Source organism: Orycteropus afer, unplaced genomic scaffold (assembly GCF_000298275.1).
Source record: "Orycteropus afer afer isolate SDZICR_OR568_19922 unplaced genomic scaffold, OryAfe1.0 scaffold00034, whole genome shotgun sequence".
NCBI lineage: Eukaryota > Metazoa > Chordata > Mammalia > Tubulidentata > Orycteropodidae > Orycteropus > Orycteropus afer.
In genome coordinates this window covers 10,515,966-10,539,486 of record NW_006921621.1, presented here as the reverse complement: position 1 = coordinate 10,539,486, position 23,521 = coordinate 10,515,966, and the positions used below count along the sequence as shown (strand labels likewise).

At 37.3% G+C, this 23,521-nt stretch overlaps 1 protein-coding gene across 1 annotated transcript in view; it reads right to left on the bottom strand.

The window, feature by feature from the left end:
- The window catches only part of LOC103193074 (24-hydroxycholesterol 7-alpha-hydroxylase), a 129,786-nt gene that overhangs the window by 80,733 nt on the left and 25,532 nt on the right, over positions 1–23,521 (bottom strand). Inside the window, exons 6-7 of the mRNA XM_007936171.2 lie at positions 15,697–15,804; positions 7,063–7,153 (exon numbers count right to left, since the gene is read on the bottom strand). Coding sequence (XP_007934362.1) covers positions 7,063–7,153; positions 15,697–15,804 — 199 coding nt within the window. The remainder of the gene's footprint in view (positions 1–7,062; positions 7,154–15,696; positions 15,805–23,521) is intronic.

The window sequence follows — 23,521 nt, the reverse complement described above, 5'->3', positions numbered from 1 at the left end:
GAGAATGGCAATCAACTCCATGGTGGGATCTACCACAAGCAGCTGAGTAGCTGCCTTTGGGATATGGTCTGCTTCCTGTATATAAGGAGAAGCCTTGGGAATGGTCTCTAGCCTTTGGCACGCTTGGACCTTGCATGTAGCCGTGTCGTTGCTCAGCAGCCTGCTATGCTCTGTCGACTTTGGGACTTACAGTGGATTTAAGTTAATGGCCTCCTATGTGGATTGGTAACATTGGGATTGTGCCTTTTTACTTGTCAACCTTTGGGCTTCTCAGCCTCAGCAGCCAACAGCTGTCTGAGTGAAGAAATGCCTCTAGTTCCAGTGGGCCAGAAGCAGGAGGCAGAGCTGGACCCCAACGTTGAGGGGCTTTCACCCAGCCCCTAGAGCGTGGCACTTTGAACTTGGACTTAAAGCCTCCAAATGGTAAGAATAAACTCCCATCCCATTTGTGGTATGTTTCCTGTCAGAGCGGCACTAGGTAACCAGAACAACCACCATAGGATCTGAGCTTCATTTATTACTGTACTAGTTTTTTTAACTTGTTTTTAAGCAGCAACAGAATCTTTTCTCAGTCTATGGTGTGTGTAGCCATCTGAGTCCATTTCTTCACGTAACAGCACCTGGCCAGTCCACAGGGTTGTTACATACACAGTCAGGATTTCTGTTAAGTCAGAACACAGTGCTAACAGAAATATAATTGGTTAGATCTAGGTAAAAGGAAAAGTCCTTATACTCCCAGCTATCCAATGCAATGAAAATTCTGTAACATGCCTTTTAGGACACAAAAATCATGATTTTTATATATGATAGGTTTATTTCTATGTCAGTACATTTTTGTTAACTAACTTAAACCAAAACCAAATTCACTGCCGTCAAGTCGAATCCGACTCATAGCAGCCCCTCCTTGGGTTTCCCAGGCAGTATCACTACGGAAGTAGATTGCCTTAGTTCCTTATAAACTAACAGAAAGACGATTATTAATTTTTACCTCAAATAAGTGCACAGATAAAACTGAATAGCAAAAATGTACGCTGTATATGCTACCCTACATTAAAAAGAATAAAGGCAAAGGAATAAATACAAACATGAAGATGGCTAAAAATTCCAGAGACTTTTCATTTGATTATATTTTAGAATGTGCCTCTTTTGATGGGCAAATTCTCAGGGTGGCAGTACTGAACTACAAAAGAAAATTGCTTAATACCACAGTCTAAATAGGACTCAAATGTAATGCTTGGGAATGCTCAGATCCGTTGCCCATAGATATGATTACTTATGTTATGTTGATTAATCTTTTATAATCCAGTTCTCCTTTTGTTAACACAAATAAAGTAAAAGACTAAAAAAAAAAAAAAAACAAACAAGCAAACATATGAATTATACTCTCCTAACCAGGGAGGAATGTACTCCTCAGTATAATCAACCATACAAGACCAAAAGGGCAGCATTTGCCCAAAACAAAGCTTAGAAGGCAGAAAGGGGCAGGAAAGATGGGTTAATGGAAAAGGGGAGCCCAGGGAGGAAGTGAGAAGAGTGTTGTTACATTGAGGGGATTGCAACCAATGTCACAAAACAAAATATATATAAATTGTTGAATGGAAGACTAATTCTATAAACTTTCACCCAGATCACAATAAAAAGTTTAAAAGAAAAAAAGAATACATACTACTACTATATCCTAACTGGGAGCTCTGGTAGCATAGTGCCTGAGGCACTTGGCTGCTAACCAGAATGCTGGTGGTTCAAACCCACCAGTCACTTGTCAGAAGGAAGGTTGAGCAATCTACTTCTGTAGTGATACTGCCTTGGAAACCCAAAGAGGGGTCACTATGAGTTGAGTCCGACTCCATGGCACATAACAATGACAACTACATATCCTAACTAAAAGAAAACAGGAAATAAAACCATAATGATTGTGGTGTTGTTGTTGTTACGTGCCATAGATTAATGGAATTCTACTTAAATAAATTAAAATGTAAATATTTAAATAAAATTGAATAAGGAATGAGGAATGAGATATAGTTTAAAGTTACAGTAAAAAGATGAATAACAATTTTCTCCTTCAGTTCTGTGAAGACCACATTATTCACTACACTGAGAACAGAAAAACTACTACAGGAGGAGGAAGAAATTTAGGGGAAAAATCTCTTATCTTATCAAGCCACACAAAATAAAGTTTGATTGAACTTATATCTGGAGTTTTAAATAAACAGAATAAAGGGGATGAGCATTTATCTTGGGGGAGCTCTAGTGGCATAGTGCCAAAAGCATTTGACTGCTAACCAGAAGGCTGGCCGTTCAAACCCACCAGCCATTCCTCAGAAGGAAGACTGGGCAATCTACTTCCGTAGAGACACAGAATCCTAAGGAGGGGTTGTGATGAGTCAGAATCAACTTGATGGCAGTGAGTTTAGTTTTTTTTTTGGTTAGTGCAGAGATGTTTCTGATAATTGTATGTTTTTAAATTGTCAATCTTCATGCAAGTTTGAAGTTTCATGACAAAGGTGAGGTGGCTTTGTTTGGTCTGGTTTCATGGAGTCAGTAAGCAATAGGTTACCTCATCTAGGAATAAACAAAGAGTACATGTGTATACACAAGTATATATTTAAATGTATATATTTAAATGTATATATTTATGAAATACATATAGTTATATTTGTAAAAACATATTTATATTCATAAAATAATTTATTTATTATATGTACTCATATACATATATATTACATTATTTACATAAACATATATTGATATTTATCCAATTCTGGCTACATGACATCTGAAATCAGTCCTACAACAGAAGTTGCCTCCCATTTTAGAAGCAGAAAATGTCAGATTCTTGCTTTCTTTGTCTCCCTTGAGACTAGGACATGACTATAAAAATAAGAAAAATAAGACTTTGCCAATCAGATATACCAACTCCAGACTCTGAATGGAGAGTTAGTTATGTAAAGAAATAGGGACTAAAATATTTTCCTGGCAGCTACCTCAGTTTCTACAGGATGAAGTTCCTAGGGACACAGTGTCATTCAGCATCTTGTGCCAATGGACACAATGTGCTTAGCATTAGTGGCAGTGTTGTCCTTGCCAGACCAGGTCTGTGGCCTGACTGAAGCATTAGTCCTGACTGTGTACCCAGAAAATCTGGTTGTTCAGCCCTACTAGTTCTGTGAATAAAGTGAAAAAAAATTTTAATAAAATTTATTTTTATTTTTTTAATAGCAGCTAGAGTTGGGTTCTTTTGCTTGCCTCTAAGACTCCTTGCTATAAATTAAAGCAGGAATAACCAGAATGACCAATGTAGAAAAAAAAGTAGACAGTGAAAAAAACCTATCAATTGGCACCACAGATTATGCTATCAATGTGCAATGGACTTTTTACATTTGATAGACCATAGGAGACACATCATAGCAGGCAGAAGATCAAGTGCACCACAGATTATGCTGCTATCAATGTGCAATGGACTTTTTACATTTCATAGACCATAGGAGACACATCATAGGAGGCAGAAGATCAAGTGAAAAGGGAAGTCTGAAAGAAACAAACTTCACAGGTTCTTGTGGTGATGGAAACTAGGAAGGATCAGACATGACTGTCAATGTAGGAAAGAGAAAAGACTCAGTGAGGATGGAGGTCATAACATTTTCTCCTCTTAAAATATTTTCTCTAAATACACCCACTCCTCACTCAGCTACATGATCAGGTCCCAACTACCAGGTTGTTTTGTGAAAATCAGTGTTATGTGAAATGGAGGATGACTACATCATTACATAACTGCCAAACCACTGAGAATCATGGCCCAGCCAAGTTGACAAATAACCATAGCCATCACAGCTAGTGTTACTCTTGCCTCACACCTTGGTGTTCATTACTGCCAGATAAAATGCTATTAATGCAGAAAATGGGTAAATAGTAGATTTTTTACTGCTGTTGTAAAGGCAAAATGTTGGATAACAAGATAATTGATTAATGAGTAGGCGATTTCCTGTTTATTAGAAATGTACTCAAATATATTCTCATACACTGTATAAAAAACAGACAATATAAATATCCAGTGTACCAAACATCACTAATGATGGTAATCTCAGAGAATTATGAGAATACTGTGAGATCAAACCCATAATCTCTGACCCCATTCAGCAATTCCTGGAGGTATCTCCTTAGCTGACTACTTCAAGTCCTTCCTCAAATCTCACCCTGTCAACAAGGCTTACCCTGATGCATCTGTTCAATACTACCCCTTGTTCCCACTCCTGCCTGGTCTTCCCAATCCACCCAATTCTATTCTATGTTTTCTTTTTTCCATAGCATTCATCACCTTTAAATATTTCTAGAATTTATGTATTTATTAGTTTATTGTTATTTGTCTTCCACTTTAGAATGTAAGTACTAAGAGAGAAGCAATTTTTGTTTTGCTCATATATCTCAACCTCTTAAAACAGTTGCTGGCACATAACACATGCTCAATAAATATCTGTTGAATGAATGGATGAATATGGCTGGGGTAAAATAAAGAAGGGTGGTGGTGGCAGAGATGAGATTGGAAAGAATAGTGGTCAGATCATGAAGGGCTTCCTAGGTGATGTGAAGGCTTTAGATTTTATTCTGGGTGAGACAGTAGGCTGCTGGATGTTGCTGAAATGGAGGAACAAGATCCGATGGATTAAGGTGAAAGAGCTAGCTGGAGAAAGAGAAATGGAACGTAACAAGGTGTTGGTAACTGATAGAACAAGGTCTTTGAGGCACTCAGAAAGATTGGGATCCATATCTCCAGGTGGCCTTGGTCAGAAGGCGGCATAGGAACACAAAAAGTAACGATGGTTGTGCATATAAAGTGCAAGTCAGATTTCTGGTCAGAGTGTTCAACATCGGTCCTCATTATTTTCTTTGGAAAATTTTTATTATTCTGAGAGTCTCATCATAATATTTTAGAAAACAGTTGGGTTATATAAATGACAATCATATTTTCTGTACCAACAATTGAGGTCCATGGCTTAGAATATTTTCTAATTTCTGTTGGTGTAGTGCATAAGGCATTTGACTGCTAACCAGAAGGCTAGTGGTTCAAATCCATCAGCCACTCCTTGGAAGGAAGCTTGGGCAATCTACTTCCGTACTGATACTGCCTCAGAAATCCAAGGAGGGTCGCTATGAGTCGGGTGTGACTCGACGGCAGTGAGTTTGGTTTTTCGGTTTTGAGGGAATAGAAAATGAAGAGTGCTCTTGGAGGGTATTCAAAGGTCTAGTTTGGCTAAAGTCTGACCCTGAATGCAAAGGAAGATCAGCTCACACCATTAAGACCACGAGTATCAGGCTTAAGAGATAAACATTGCTCCAAGAATATTTTCATATGTAGTGTAACCAGAGCAGGGCTTAAGGAAGCTTCACATAGAAACAACTTGGAATGGAATGAAGAGAAAATTGGAGTTAAGCATAATAATTCAGGGATTCTGAGTAAAATTAACAAGATTTGCTAATTTGTATTATAAACTCTTCAGCTAGACAGACTGGGTTCAAATCACAGTTCTATCATTTAATAGCTGTGGTCTTGGCTATGTTACTTAATTGCTTTTTATCTCATTTTTCTCATGTGTAAAATGGGGAAAATAATAATACTTAGGAGGGATAATTCTAGGATTAAGTGAGTCACTAAGGAAAACACTTAGAACAGGACCTGGCACTGTTCACTTAGCAAGTGCCATCTGAGTGTTAGTTATTATTGTTGCTATTCTTTCCATCCCCTAGGGAAATATTAAACATAAATAGCCACACGCTACATTTCTCCTACATTTCAATCCCTTCAAAAGTTCAGCCAATTAATATAAAAGCAACTCATTTACTGCTGTAAACATTGGAGAAAATGATGTTATTCCAAAAAACAAGACTGCAGTGGGAAAAATCAAAGTCAAAATAGTTACTAATCTCATGATACAGGAAGAATATAAAATAATAACTGTGGTTGAATCAATTTTGGTCAGAGTAAATATTTATAAAGTAATAACAATTTACTAGGCACTTTTAGCCACTTTATATTTGCTGTATCTTCCTAGTAACTCCATGAAATGGATATTATTTGGCTTTTTTCCCAAAGAGGAAACAGGAATAAAGAAGCTAGGAACATGAGTAAAGCTACTTCTTGTTGTTAGGTGCTAGACAGTCAATTTTTGACACATAATGACTCCATGTGAGAGAGTAGAACTGCCTCATTAGGTTTTGCAGGATGTAATCTTCACAGGAGTAGATTGCCAGGTGTTTTCCCATGGAGATGCTGGGTGGGTTTGAACCACCAACCTTTTGGTTATCAGCCAACCACTTAACCTCTCAATGAGTAGAGTTCATTCCTGCTTTTTAGAAAAGATGACAAATGGAGAGCCTACATCTGAACTAAAAAGTGCAAGGCCACAATTCCTAAACTCACAAATCTCAAACTGTAAGTTTGTTTTATAATTCTTTTGTGGCAAAATCTTACTTGACCTTCACACCTCATTAGCAATACTATGCATATTTGGAATATATACAATATTACTTGCACAACATTTGGAAAGTTCTCAAGTTTTAGATAAGAGACTGGATTTGTAGCTCAACTGAGGTGAGGAGGCTAAAGGATTCAAAGGAAAAGACCTGGATATGTATGTAAATTTAGGACTCAGAAATAAGGGGATTGGATTAGATGACTTCTAACATCCTTGACAGTTATTAAATTCTAGGATTCAACCTGGGTGACTTATATCCAGAAACATTTAACAAATTATGTTGAACTATGAATTATGTTAGGAGCTCTGGTAACATAGTGTCTAAGGCACTTGACTGCTAACCAGAAGCCTGGCAGTTCAAACCCACCAGCCACTCCTTGAAAGGAAGGTTAGGCAATCTACTTCCGTACTGATACTGCCTCGGAAACCCAAGGAGGGGTTGCTATGAGTCAGGACCATGGCACATAACAACAACAACAACATGAATTATGTTAAATTTCTATTTAATTATGAGCATTTAGTTTAGCCAAAAATGACAAGTACACATTATTAGATATGTCTTCAGTTATGTAATTTCATTCTGGATTAGTACCTGGTGAGCCAAACACAGAGGATATGTCTTCCATAACAGTCTTGTGGATATCGGGATGTGAAAGGACAAATGCAAGTGTCCAAACCGCGACCTTAAAAAAGGAAAATACATGTCAAAGTATGAACTTCTTTGAAAGTAAACAAAAGCATATTTAGTTGCCCTCCAGTCAATTCTGACTCACAGAGACCCCACATGTGTCCGAGCAGAATTGTACCCCACAGGCTTTGACTCACGGAGACCCCACATGTGCCCAAGTAGAACTGTACCCCACAGGCTTTCCAAGGCTGTATGTGACTTTCTGGAAGCAGATCACCAGGCCTTTTTTTAGAAGCACTTCTGGTGTGAGTTTGAACCACCAAATTTTCCAAGCACTTAACCATTTGTGCCACTCAGGAACTCCTAAATTGGGTATTAGCCATGAACATTTAAAAGAAACATAAAATGTTTAAATTAATTCTAGAAGCAAGTTACTAAAGGGCATCTTTGAAAATAATTAAGTTATTTATTATTTATCACTAAGAGGTCAAATTCAAAATTTTATTCTGTCACTATGGCTCAACTATATTGTTTAGATATGTTAAATTACATTTTACTAAAAAAGTGGGATATTCTTTTACTAATGAGCAATAAAATACCATACACTAAAATTCAGAAACAACAAATTATAACACTTAGAACATTTATCTAAGACAAATATTTAACATTAATATTAATATTTTTAATATTTACCTTCCTTAAAATACAAAGGAGTTAGCAAATCATATAGACTGCAAATGAAACATGGTTATTTTAAATCAGCCCAACAAATTATCCCATATTTAAAATCTCATAAATCAAATTATGACAGGACTCAGAATCAAAATGGGGTCTTTTCAGACCTAGATGTTATTGAACATAATATATTTGAGAGTCTTCTCTCTTGTCCAAATAAATTTTTTTCATATATTTCTTAAATGTGGTATGAATGTATAATGCTACACACATTAAAAATTAATTTTCCTTTCTTATTTACACAATAAAGGAAAACTATATAAAATCATTAAAAGAAGCTGGGGTTTCCCTTCCACTTTTTCTGTAAACATTTATTGTCAGAGCACTGTAATGTAAGAAATTCAGTCTTGAAATGACTCAGAAGATACCCTACGTAACTTAAGTCTTTTTGCTTCTTGTGTGAGCAACATTATGTACCTTTAAGTAACCCCAGTACTCCCCTCTGTGGTCAAAAGAGGGAGAACAATTGTTCGAAAGGAAATGCCTAAATTAAATCCTGTTCATTGTCCCCACTCTCCTCTGTGACATTAAATTGATATTTAAGATTAAATATGATACTGCTTACACATAACAAGGTGAATAGGAGAACCAAGACCTTTACCATCCAGAGACCCTCTTTTTGCACAATTGTCCAGATTAGAAAGATTTACCCCAGAGATCACCTAGTTCATTTTCACACATAAACCAAATTTTCAGAGAGCTGATGTTACATGTTTCCTTCTCTTGTCTCCCCATTCAGGCCCTATCTACAATTATCTGCACGTGAGAATGTAGAGTTATTTGATTTAATTAATAACCACTCCATTCACAATTAAGGAGCTCTGGTGGTGTAGTGCCTAAGGCATCTGACTACTAACCAGAAGGCTGGAGGTTCAAACTCACCAGCCACTCCTCAGAAGGAAGACTGGGCAATCTATGTCCACAGAGATATCGCCTCAGAAACCCAAGATGGGGTCATTATAAGTCAGAACCAACCTAACGGCAGTGAGTTTGGTGGTGGAGTGGATAAGGTACTCGACTGCTAACCTGAAGGTCAGTAGTTCAAACCAACCACCTGCTCTATGAAAGGAAGACAGGGTGATCTACTTCTATAAAGATTTACAGCCTTGGAAACCCAATGGGGCTCACTATGAGTCAGAAATGACTTGATGGCAGTGAGTCTGGTTTGGTCCATTCTCAATTCATCTTATTTATGGAGTCAGAGTTCATACTGGGGAGAAAAAATCTAAGTGATAGCACATAGATTTTTAGTTACTCAAAAGAGAGGTTCAGAGTTTTATGAACTTCATTAGAGCGTTAGAGATTCATTAAATTACTTAAGAATTACTTTTACGACAAACACAAGAACTCAACTCAACTGTAAATGGCTATACAGTGGCATTAGTTATCATTTTTAATGCCTCTTTTCTTAACAGATTAATCTTCTTAAAACTATGTTATTTCCTACTCAATAAAATAAATTTCTTTAAAAAAAGAAAGAAAAGGCATATAGAAGAAAATCAAAGGGCTAATGTACCGTGTGAACCATGGCCTCTACTACCCTGAGACCAGAAGCACTAGATGGGGCACAGCTACCACTCCAATCAGGATCACAATAGAAATTCCTGGGCAGAGAAAGAGAGAAAAAAGAAAGGAAGAAAAAAGAATTTGAATATTCAAAACATAAAAGACCAGACTTACTGGTCTGACAGAGACTGGTAGAACCCCCAAGACTATGGCCTTTAGACACAAAAAGAAAAAAAAAGATGAATCAACAGGACATTTATCTACATGACCAAATCAACAAACAAGAATAAGTAACTTGGAAGTTTTTGTCTACCTAAATTTGGAAAAGGAGCTAAAAACTGCCCTAACAGGACCAATTAGTACTTTGCCAAAAAGGGCAAGTCTACAGTTAGGGCTGGGTAAAAAGGAGAAAGACCAGCTGGCTCATTGAACTGCAGAGGCAGCAATCAAAATGCCTTTCCATTGTTTTGGAGAGGGAAGAACAGAGGTGAGGAGGGAAAAGGAGGAAAGCTCTTAACTCTCTGTGTCCAGAAAAAATGAATTGAATATATTCTTCAGCATCATTTATTCATCAATTCAAATATGATTTACCAAATATTTATGGAGTCCTTATCATATGCCACCATGGATGACCCAACAGTATTTAAAATACTGGAGGCATACCTTCCAGCATCATAGCAACACATAAACCACAACAGTACAATAAGCAGAGGTGAGTGGTGGTAGATAGGTTTCAGCAGAGCTTCCAGACTAAGACATACAAGGAAGAAGGACGTGGCAGTCCACTGCTGAAAAAAATGGCCACTGAAAACCTTATGAATAGCAGTGACACACTGTCTGATAAAGTGCCAGAAGATGACCCCCTCAGGTTGGAAGGCACTCAAAATAGGACTAGGGAAGAGCTGCATCCTCAAAGCGGAGTCAATCTTAATAACATGGATGCAGTAAAGCTTTCAAGACTTTCATTTGCTGATGAAGCATGACTCAAAATGAGAAGAAATAGCTGCAAACATGCATTGATAATTGGAACATGAAATGTATGAAATACAAATATAGGAAAATTGAAAGTTGTCAAAAAATGAAATGGAATGTATAAAGATGGATATCCTAAGCATTAGTGAGGTGAAATGAACTGATATTGGTCATTTTGAATTGGACAATCTTATGGTCTATTGTGCTGGGAATGACAAGTTGAAGAGCAATGGTATCACATTCATTGTCAAAAAGAACATTTCAAGATCTATCCTGAAGTACAATGTTGTTGTTATGTGCTGTCGAGTCATCTCTGACTCACAGTAACCCCTCCCTGACTTTCTGAGGCAGTATCTCTATGGAAGTAGATTGCCCAACCTTCCTTCTGAGGAGTGGCTGGTGGGTTTGAACCTCTAACCTTCTGGTTAGCAGTCAAGTGCCTTAAGCACTATGCCACCAGAGCTCCGAAGTACAATACTGTTAGTAATAGGATAGTACCCATACTCCTACAAGGAAGACCAGTTTATACCACCATTATTCATATTTATGCACCCACCACTAAAGCCAGAGATGAAAATTTTTACTAATATCTGCAGTCTGAAATTGACCAAACATGCAACCAAGATGTATTGTTAAGTACTGGTTATTGTAATGTAATAGTTGGAAAAAAAAAAATCAGTAGTTGGAAAATATGGCATTGGTGATAGAAATGATGCCAGAGTTCACATGATAGAGTTTTGCAGAACCAATGACATGAATATTAATATCCTTCTTAAAAGAGCATAAAAGGCAAGTGTACATGGGACCTTGCTAGATAGAATATATAGGAATCAAATTGACAGATCAAATCAGTGAAAGAGGTTATGGGAAAGCTCAGTATCATCAGACAGACCAAGGACAAGATCTGACTATGGAACTGACTATCAATTGCTCATATGCAAGTTCAAATTGAAGCTGAAGAAGCTAAAACAAGTCCATAAAAACAAAAATGCAACCTTGATTATATCCCACCTGATTTTGGAGACAATCTGAAGAACAGCTTTGTCACACTGAACACCAATCACTAAAGACCAGAGGAGTTATGGGATGACATCAAGAACATCATACATGAAGAAAGCAAAATGTAATTTAAAAGGAAAGAAAGAAAAGATGCTAGAAGACATTTGAATCTTGGTCTTGAATGGAGACTAACTAAAGTGAATGAAAGAAATGATGAAATAAAAGAGCTGAACAGAAGATTTCAAAGGGCAATTCAAGAAGACAAAGTAAAGTATTATAATGAAATGTGCAAAGATTTGGAATTAGAAAACCAAAAGGGAAAAATATGTTTGGCATTTCTCAAGCTGAAAGAACTGAAGAAAAAATTCAAACCTCAAGTTGCAATATTGAAGGATTCTATGGGCAAAATATTGAACAATAAAGGAAGCATCAAAAGAAGATAGAAGAAATACACAAAGTCACTGTACCAAAAAGAATTAGTCAACATTCAACTATTTCAGGATGTAGCATATGATCAAGAACCAAGAGTATTAAAGGAAAAAGTCTAGGCTTCATTGAAGGAATTAGCAAAAAAACAAGGCTCCATCTGCTAAAAAAAAAAAAAGACGGAATACCCATAGAAGTATTTCATCAAATGGATGTAGCACTGGAGTTGGTTACTTGTTTATGCCAAGAAATCAGGAACAGCTACCTGGCCAACTGACTGGAAGAGATCCACATTTGTGCCCTTTCCAAAGAAGTGTGATCCAACAGAATGTGGCAATTATCTAATAATATCATTAATATCACACTCAAGAAAATTTTTGCTGAAGATAATGCAAAAACAGTTGCAGTAGTATATTGACAGGGAACTGCCAGAAATTCCAGCTGGATTAAAAAGAGGACATGGAATGAGGGATATCATTGTTGATGTCAGATTGATCTTGGCAGAAAGCAAAAAATACCACAAAGGTATTTACCTGTGTTTTATTGATTATGCAAAGGCATATGACTGTGTGGATCATAACAAATTATGGACAACACTGAGAAGAATAGGAATTCCTGAACACTTAATTGTGCTCATGAGGAACCTATACATAGACAAAGAGGCATATGTTTAAACAAAACCAGGAAGTATTGCATGGTTTAAAATCAGAAAAGATGTATCCTTATTCAATATTTATCCAATCTGTATGCTGAGCAAATAATCTAAGAAGTTGGATTATATGAAGAAAAATGTAGCATCGGGATTGGAGGTAGACTCAATAACAATCTGCAATATGCACAACCTTGCTTGCTGAAAGTAAAGACTTGACACACTTATTGAAGGAGATCAAAGACTACAGCCTTCAGTATGGATTACTTCAACATAAAGAAAACAAAAATACTCACAACCAGACCAATAAACAAAATTATGATCAATGGAGGAAAGATTGAAGTTGTCAGGGATTTCATTTTACTCGGATCCACAATTAGCACCAGTGGAAGCTGCAGTCCAGAAATTAGATGACATATTACACTGGGCAAATCTACTGCAAAAGACCTATTTAAATTGTTGAAGAGCAAAGATGTCACTGTGAAGACTAAGGTGTGCCTGACACAAGCCACAGTATTTTTAATAGGTTCATATGCATAGAAAAGCATAATGAAGACTGAAGAAGAACTGATGCATTTGAATTCTGGAGTTGATGAAGAATATTGAAAATACCGTGGACTACCAGAAGAATGAACAAATCCATCTTGGAATAAGCACAGTTGAAAAACTCCTTAGAAGCAAGAATGGCCATATGTTGTCTCATGTACTTTGGTCCTGTTGTCAGGAGGGACCAGTTTTTCTCTATAGAAAAAATTTCATAAATTATAGTTAATATCTTGGGCCAGTCCAACAAAAGTCACTTAGCTTATAAATGAACCTTTCAGTGACCTCGTACCAAGCCCATCTTAGGCCTGAACTCTGAGTTCCCATAGGCCTTGAAGCAGAGTGCAAGGTAGGAAAGAAGAGATAAGGACATGATCTGGGCACCAAAATATGACATGTTCTATCACCTATACCTCTGGAAGAGCCTTCAGTGGCTCTCCCAGCAGGGATGGGAAGTCACAGGTATCAAGATAGCAGTGGCCACTCCTACCCTGAGGCCTTTGAGTGATCAAGTATTTGAAAGCCAGTACAGTCTATGTTCATTATTAATGGCCCATTGGAAGTCACGAGTGATTGCAACCAGATCACGAATTTTCAGAAGGGAAGAGAACTAATAGTTACTGAGCACTTGCTTTGTGCTAGGTACTATGTGCCACTTTCTAGTTCTTAGCCATATAATTAATCCTCAAAACTATCCTATGAGGTAGATAGCATTAATCCCATTTTACAGATGAGAGTACTGGGGCTCAGAAAGGTTAAACAATTGGCCCACTGTCAACCAGCAGTGGGATTTGACTGTGGACCTGATTCTAAAGATTTTCCAGGGTCTCTGCCCACACATCAAGCTGCCTGCCTCTTGGATGTACCACCAAGAGCAAGTAAGATGGAAATTTTGCTAATCATCAGATACTTCCTTTCTGAAGTGAGAGCTTTAAATGCTTTCAGAACAGCACCAGGAACAAAATCCAAAGAACTGATTTCCCCTGTGTTGGATCAATGGGGCTTTGTATAGTTTCTTCCAGGGGATCTTGTTAATTAGATCTTGAAAATTAATCTTCTGACAAGAGTAACTGTTTCATTGTTACTTTGGGAGGTTTTTTTTTTTTTTTTAAATTTTGCTGTGGCATAATCAGTTTAAAAAAAAAAAAAAAAAGCCTAAGGAAAAATTAGAGAACAATATTAGAGATATACAAAGATGGGGAAAAGATTAGACTCTTTTTTACTTACCCACACCAGATGAAATGTATACATTCCACCGCCTGACACACATTTGAGCAGAGAGGCCAGAATTTCTATTTCTGTTCTTAACAAGTTTTATAATATGTTAAAGAGAAGCTAGACTATCAATACTTAGGAAGCCTTTAACAATGCAGACCTTCAAAAGGGAAGGAGGAACAAATTATACACAAAGCATCTTCCTTATTTATATTTATTGGAAGAGAAAGGGAGAGAGAGAATCTCATTTCACATTAGAAGTAAGTTTGAGTGTTCCTGTTTCACAGAAAACAAATACATATAAAAGATTTCTCTTGATCAAGTAACACTAGCAGTATCTTAGGCTAATATGAGAGCCTATGCCTAGGAAACTGGTGTGCACTAGGCAGGAAGTGGCAGATAAATTTCAGAGCTTTAATCTATTTAATAGGAGCTCTGGTAGCATAGTGCCTAAGGCACTTGACTCCTAACCAGAAGGTTGATAGTTCAAATCTTCCAGCCAATCCTTGGAAGAGAAGTTGGGCAATCTACTTCTGTAGTGATACCATCTTGGAAACCCAAGGGGAGATCACTATAAGTCGGGTCTGACTTGATGGCACATAACAACAACAACAATAATCTATTTAATAACTGCTTTTAAAAGGAACAGCTAAAAAATCTCTGCTCTCTTTAGAAGTAGTTTGAGTTCCAATGTTACCAGCTTCATTCATAGGAAAGCTTACAGGACTAAGATGCCAAGGAATGCCAATAGAAATGGTACACAGAGGGAATGATACAGGAAACACCAAGAACCAAGATTCATTGGGTGCCAGCTGGACTTACCTTGCTGAATCCTTATAACAACCTTGTAGAGAAATAAGAGCTCTGGTGGCATAATGCCTAAGGCATTTTACTGCTAACCAGAAGGCTGGCAGTTCAAACCCACCAGCCACTTCTTGGAAAGAAGATTGGGCAATCTACTTCCATAGTGATACTGCCTCAGAAACCCAAGGAGGGATCACTATGAGTCAAATTGACTTGATGGCAGTGAGTTTTGGTGGTTTCTTTCTTTCCTTTTTTGGTATTTACTGAGTACCCAAGTCCTAGAATCATGCTTGGAGTTTTATGTACACCACCCCACCCTGGCACCCATTGTACTGATAAGGAAATGGAGGCTCAGGGAGGTTAAGTTACCTCCAAGAGATCCTGTAGCTATGGCTAGGAATGTCTGGATTTAAAGCCAGTTCTATCCGGAACTATCACTTTACCTCTGTCCCCAGTAAAAGGTTGGTCCACAAGTAAATGCTGTCACAACTGTTTCCAAAGGGCAAGCTTTTCCCTTGGCCTATTACATGCTATCTTTCAGAGGACAGAATTCACTTCAGATCTCTGCTTTGCCTCCTTTGTGACCTTATCAGATTTTATAAGGCATTCAGTTTTGGTTTTATAACAACTAAATCCATTATATTTTTTTTCTTCCCTGTAAGAAGAAGTAAAAATACTAGAAAGAAAAATTAAGGAAAAAAATAGTTCAGTAGACCAAAATGTAAACCTTGATTTACTGATATACTTACAGGAACAACATTAGACAGAGAAGCCCAAAGCAGTAAGAGTCCATAATTGGGACTTTTTTGTTCATTCGTTTCCATCTTTATGATATCCAGCACACCCTGCATTAATGTCTGTTTAAAAGAAATAAACATTGTCAAATCACAGCTTTTCAGCCAAAAGTGATGTTAATAAACTTCCCCTTGGTGAAATTTTCTTTAATTCAAAAGGTATTATTTCTAGATTTGGAGTTCAAGATATGCTAAAGGATGTACATACTTACCAGTAGAGTAGAAATTAAGGGTAGAGGGTTTGCAGCTCAAATGCCTTACTACCTTGTTCCAAATCCTGGGTTAGCTATCTGAAAGCTATGTGACCTTGGGCAAATTACTTTAACCTCTCTGTGCTTCAGTTTCTCATGTATAAAATATTCATATGATACTACTTCATGGGATTGTTGTGAGAATTAAATGAGTTAAGTCCTATAAAACTGCTTAAAATAAAACCTGGTACATATTACATTTTGATAAACATTATTATTCTTAAAAAACAAACAAAACAAAACCTGTCCTACCAGTTGCCATGGAGTTGAGTTGATTCTGACTCATGGAGACTCCATGTGTGTCAAAGGAGAACTGTGCACCGTGGCCAAGTTTTGAAGTGGCTGATTTTTCTGAAGCACACCTCCAGTCCTTTCTGCCAAGGTGTCTCTGGGTAGACTCAACCCTCCAACCTTTCACTTAGCAGCCAAGTGTGTTAATCATCTGTATGTACATATTGTCACTATGACAAATAATTACAAATAAACCCCTGCTCTCAGGAAAATGAAAGCAACACAGAAGTGCAGATCTTTGGAATATTCAAGACAAAATCTTGCCACATAGGTTCTCAGCTTATACAAAATGGAGGAAAAGAATTGTCAACCTGGTATATTATAAATATAAACTGGCATTTGATTTGAACAGCAGCTGCTCAGAGCAGGCCCCCTTCCAAGGCCATGGAATGTGGTTGTTTCCAGGTCACCACACAAACTTCATGATGTTATTTTTTTTCATGAGGTGATTTCCACAGATTTGCCTTTACCAATGGCCCTTCCCCATCCTGGGGAAGAAATCAGATAATATAACATTCATTAAGTTACTTCTGTACTTTTACTCTGAAACAACTCACAGTTTTTATTGTTACCTGTTGTGGAGTCAGCCCCAACTCATGGGGATTCCACGCACAATAGAAGAAAACACTGCCCATAATTGTGCCATACTATGACCGGTTGAAAATTAGACAATTGTAATGCATGGGATTTCCAAGGAAGACTGGGCAATCTACTTCCATAGAGATATTGCCTTGGAAACCCAAGGAGGGGTCACAATGAGTTGGAATCAACTTGACAGCAGTGAGTATGGGTTTTTAATTATTATTATTATTTTCAGAAATACATTACCAGGCCTCTCTTCTTAGTCTCTCTTAGTCTGGAAGCACTATTGAAACCTAGAAGCCTTCATGGCTTCATGGTAACAGGCAACCCTCCACTGACAGACAGGTGGTAGCTGCACATAAGGTACACTGGCTAGGAATCAAACCTGGGTCTCCCTCATGGAAGGCAAAAAGTTTACCATTCTTTTGTGACTCTAACAGAAAACACCACAAATAGGTGGCTTCAACAAACAGGGGTTTATTTTCTAACAGTTTAGGAGGCTAGAAATCTGAGTTCAAAGTGCCAGCTCTAGGGGCTGTGTGAAAGTCCCTCAACGTTGGGCTTCAGCTGTGCGTCTTGCTCCTGGCCCACTGAAGCTGGAGGTTTCAGCTACTGGCTGCTGAAGCTGACAAATCCCAGGTCAACAAATAAAATGGCATAGTCCTAAGATTACCAAACAATATGTCAGACTACTAGTTCAAGTCCAGAGACAGTCTGCAGGAAACATGGCAGGTTGCATAAAGGCTCCATTCAGGGTCCAAGCATGCCAAAAAGCTCCAGAGGCCTTTCTGAAAGCTTCTCCTTGTTTACTGGAAGCAGACAACATTCCTAAGGCAGCTACTCAGCTGCTCACTGCTGATTCCACCATGGAGTTGATTGCCATTCTCATCATGGGGAATAACTACATCCAGCCACCCAGCCACTCAAAAGCAGGCCCAGCCAAGTTGACACACAAGTATCACAATCACTGAACTACCACTGCCCCCAACTCAATATCAGGTGACAGAAATAATGGTAGCTAATATTTATTCAGGAGCTCTGGTGATGTAGTGCCTAAGGCACTTGACTGCTAACCAGAAGGCTAGAGGTTCAAATCCACCAGCCACCCCTTGGAAGGAAAGCTGGGCAATCTACTTCCATAGTGATACTGCCTTGGAAATCTAAGGAGGGGTTGCTAGGAATCAGATCCGACTCAATGGCAATGAGTTTGTTTTTGTTTTAATGTTCATTGACTACTTGTGAACTGTCTTAAGTACTTTACAAGTATTTAATCCATTTTAATCATCACTATATCTCCAAGAAGTACATACTATTATCTTCCACATTTTATATATGAGGAAACAGTAGAACAATACAGTTAGATGACTTTGCCATGGATACACAGCTTGTAGGTGGTTCAGTTGCGATCAGCCTGTGAGCCTGGCTCTAGAACCAATATTCTTAGCCACTATGTCATCCAACCCACTTAGAGGGACAATCCATAACCTCATGTATCAGAGATTAGGAGAACTACATTGTACAAGAAAACAGCAGTTTTCTTTCAGAGCCTATGGCACAGAAAATAACTATCAAATTACTGTCAAAGAGGAGGACTTCCAATAAAATGGCAGAATAGGCAGACAAGCTACATAGACCCTCTTCAACAAAGAAAAGAGAAACCAACTGACACATTTTTGATACAGAAGATAATCCTGGAGCCCTGATCTTTGAAAAGAAGGATACAGACTCAGAACACATCCCTGAGGAAGTAGCAACATTGGAACTCCCGATAAGGAATTGAAAAGAATTATACTTAGGTACCTTCAATGGACTGAGAGACAGATCAAGGAAAACACTGACAAAATTGAGGAGAAAACCCTAGAACAATTTCAAAAGACAATACAAGAACAAAATGACAAAACAAATAAAAAATTAGAAATGATACAAAATCTACAGATATAAATCCAGAAGATTATATAGAATTTTCAGAAAATAGATAAAACATTGAATGGGCAAAATAGTAGACTAGAATCAATGGAAGACAAAATCGGTGAGATTGAAGGCAAATACCTCAATACTTCTTTGGAAAAGGATCAATCAGAAAAAAGTTCAAAGCAAAATGAAGAAAGCCTAAGATTCATGTGGGATAACATCAAGAGGAATAATCTACATGTAATTGGAATTCCAGAACAGGAAGAGACAAATAAAACCACAGAGAAAATTGTCAAAGATTTGTTGGACCGATAGAGCCAGGTGGAACCACTGAGACTATGGCCCTTAGCTGCCCTACGGGTCTGGAATCAAACCCACACCTGTGGTTTCCAGCCAAACAAAAGACAGGCATATGAGTTGAACATTTACCTCAAGTAGATACACTCCTTCGAGAGAACAATCATGGGAGAAAGAAGGGCCGCTTATGCACAGGGAGACAGCTCAGGGAACAGGAGCCCATGGTGGGATGGACACTGGGAAGAGGTAACTGTGGGGAGGAGGTGGAGGGGTGCTGTTGCATTGTGGTAAACTGTGGTCAATGTCATGAGACAAAGTGTATATGAACTACTGTATGGAAAGTGAATTTGCCCTGTAAATCTTCACCCAAATCACACACACACACACACAAGATTTGTTGGAAGAGAATCTCCCTGATATCATGAAAGATGAGAATATATCCATTCAAGAAGTCCAACAAACCCCAAACAGGATAGACTCCAAAAGGAAATCACCAAGACATATCATCATCAAACTCAACCAAACCAAAGACAAAGAAAGAATCCTGAAAGCAGCACGGGAAAAATGAAAAGTCAGCTACAAAGAGCAACCAATAAGATTAAGCTCTGATTTCTCAGCAGAAACCATGCAGGCGAGAAAGCAATGGGATAGTATATATAAAACCTGAAGGCAAAAATTTCCAACCAAGAATTATATACCTGGCAAAACTATCCCTCAAATATGATGGTGAAATTAGGACATCTCCAGATAAGAAGAAATTAAGGGAATTTGTTAAAACCACACCAACCTTCCAAGAGATGCTAAAGGGAGTCCTTTGGACAGAGAACCAACAACAGCAAACAACAACCAACCATTAACACACATGATCACATAACCCCAAAAGTAACCCATTATAGAAGTATCCAAAGTACAATAAGTTTACAAGACTATAAACAAGGAACCAGAGACATCAATTGGCTAATGAGGACAACCACAAACCAAAAAGAGGGAAAAAACAGTGTAGTTACAGAACTTCTCAATGGTGAGGAAGTCAAGACAATTGAAAGATAGAACAGACTATTCTAAACTTCGAAAGAAAATTATAAATCACAGGGTAATATCAAAGAAAAATGATAAACCTTTACAACAAAATAAAAAAGAGGACAAGCACAAATATTTATCAAATACTAAAACAAAAGCAACAAAGGAAATAATAACATGATTCATAAACATAATGAGCTCACCACAGAAAATTATATGGAACAAAGAAACAAGGACCACCACCAAAAAACACATAACAAAACGACAGCAACCAATTCATACTTGTTGATAATTACACTGAATGTCAATGGATTAAATGCACCATTCAAGGGACAGAGAGTTGCAGACTGGATAAGAAAATATAACACATCAATATGCTGTCTACAAGAGATACACCTTAGAGACAAAGACAAAAATAGACTAAAAAGCAAAGGTTTGAAAAAGATATATCAAGCAAATGGCAATCAGAAAAGAGCAGGAGTGGCAATATCAATTTCTGATAAAATTGACTTTAAGACATAAAACCACCATAAGAGACAAGGAAGGACACTATATAATGATTAAAGGATCGATTGAACAAGAGGACATACCATAATAAATATCTATGCACCCAATGATAGAGCCCCAAAATACACAAGCCAGGTAATAACAGAATTAAAAAGACAAATAGATGATTCTACAGTCATAGAAGGAGACTTTAATATACCATTTTCAATGAAAGATAGAACAACTTGAAATAAACTCAACAAAGACAAAGAAGAACTAAACAATACAATCCACCAACTTGACCTTATAGACATAAGCTCTGTAGAGCTTCACCTAACAACAGCACAATATACATTCTTTTCCAGTGCACATGGAACATTCTCCAGGATAGACTATATGTTAGGCCATAAAGCAAGCCTTAATATATTTAAAAACATGAAACACTGCAAAGCATCTTCTCAGACCACACTGCTATAAAATTAGAAATCAACAATAGGAAGATCCATAGAAAAACAGTAAACACAGGGAAACTGAATAAAACCCTTCTTGAAAACAACTGGATAATAGAAGATATAAAAAATTAAATTAAAAAATTCCTTGAATCAAACGAGAATGAAAACACAACATAACAAAACCTTTGGGACACAGCAAAAGCAATGATCAGTGGCCAAATTATAGCAATAAATACATACATCAAAAAAGAATAAAGAGCCAAAGTCACCACCTTAACCCAACATGTCCAAAAATTAGAAAAAGAGCAGCAAAAAAAGCCTACAGTCACCAGAAGAAATAGTAAAGATTCAGACAGAAATAAATGAAATAGAAAATTAGAAAGACAATAGAAAAAATCAACAAGTTTAGAAGTTGTTTTTTAAAGGTTAATGAAACTGACAAACCATTCAGAAATTGAACAAATGAAAAGAGGGAGAGAATACAAATAACATAAATAAAAAATGAATTGGGCAATATCACAACAGAACCAATGGAACTACAAAGGATAATATCAGGATGCTATGGTAGCATAGTGGCTAAAAGCACTTGACTGCTAACCAGAAGGTTGGCGGTTCAAACCCACCAGCCACTCCTCAGAAGGAAGATGGGGCAATCTACTTCCATAGGGATACGGCCTCAGAAACCCAAGGAGGGGTTGCTATGACTCGGGTCCGACTTGACAGCACATAACAACAACAACAACAAAGAACTATACTCCAATAAATTTGAAAATCCAGAAGAAATGGACAGATTTCTAGAAACATACTACTTACCTAAACTAACACAGACTGAGGTAGAAAATTTGAACAGACTCATAACAAAAGAAGAAACTGAACAGGTCATTAAAAACTTGCCAACAAAAACAAAGCCCTGGCCCAGACAATTTCACTGGAGAATTCTACCAAATGTTCAGAGAATTGACACCAATCCTACTCAAATTATTCCAAAACATAGAAAAGAATGGAATCCTCCCAAATTCATTTTAGGAAGCAAGCATAACCTTGATACCAAAATCAGGCAAAGACATCTCTAGAAAGGAAAACTACAGATCCATATGCCTCATGAACATAGACACAAAAATCTTCAACCAAATCCTAGCCAAGAGATTCAACAACATATCCAAAAAATAATACATTATGATCACATGTGGTTCATATCAGGTATGCAAGGATGGTTCAATATTAGCAAAACAATCAACGTCATCCATCACATAAATAAAACAAAGGAAAAGAACCATATGATCATATCAATTGATGTAGAAAAGGCATTTGATAAAATCCAACACCCATTTCTGATCAAAACTCTCAGCAAAATAGGAACAGAAGGGACATTCCTCAACATAATAAAGGGCATCTATGCAAAACCAACAGCCAACATTATCCTCAATGGGGAGAGACTGAAACCATTCCCCTTGAGAACAGGAACCAGACAAGGATGCCTTATCACCACTTCTATTCCACATTGTATTGGAAGTCAAGAAAGGGATGTCAAAGGCATCCAAATTGGTAAGGAACAAGTAAAACTATCACCATTTGCTGACAATATAATCCTATACCTAGAAAACCCAAGAGACTCAGAAAAAAAAAAAAAAAAAAAAAAACTACCAGAACTAATTGAGAGATTTAGCACAGCGGCAGGATATAAGATCAACATACAAAAATCAGTTGGATTCCTCTATACCAGCAAAGAGACTCCTGAAAAGGAAATAAGGAAATCAATACCCTTGACAATAGCTACCAGAAAAATAAAATACTTGGGAATGAATCTTACCATGGACACAAAAGACCTGTACAAAGAAAACTACAAAACACTACTCTAAGAAGTCTTAAAATATCTACATAAATGGGGGGGAAAAAATACCATGTTCATGGATAGGAAGATTGAACATTATGAAAATGTCAATTCCACCCAAAGCAATCTATATATTCAATGCAATCCTAATGCCAATGCCATTAAATTCTTTAAGGATATGGAAAAACAATCACTAATTTTATATGGAAAGGAAAGAGACTTCAGATAAGCAAAGCACTAATGAAGAAGAACAAAGTAGGAGGTCTCTCACACTTCTGGATCTCAAAACCATACAGATACAGTAGTCAAAACAGTCTGGTATTGGTACAACGACAGACATATTAAACAGTGGAATACAACTGAGAACCCAGAAATAGATCTATCCCCCTACTGTCATCTGATTTTTGACAAAGGGCTGAAATCCATTAAATGAGAAAGAGATTGTCTCTTTAACAAATGGTGTTGGCAAAACTGGATAAACATTTGCAGAAAAATGAAACAAGACCTGTACGTCACACCATACACAAAAACTAACTCCAGATGGATCAAAGACTTAAATGTGAAACCTAAAACTATACAGTTCATCAAGGAAAATTTAGGGGCAAATTTAAGGGTCCTAATATATGGCATAAATAGACTATCAAGCATAACTCAAAATG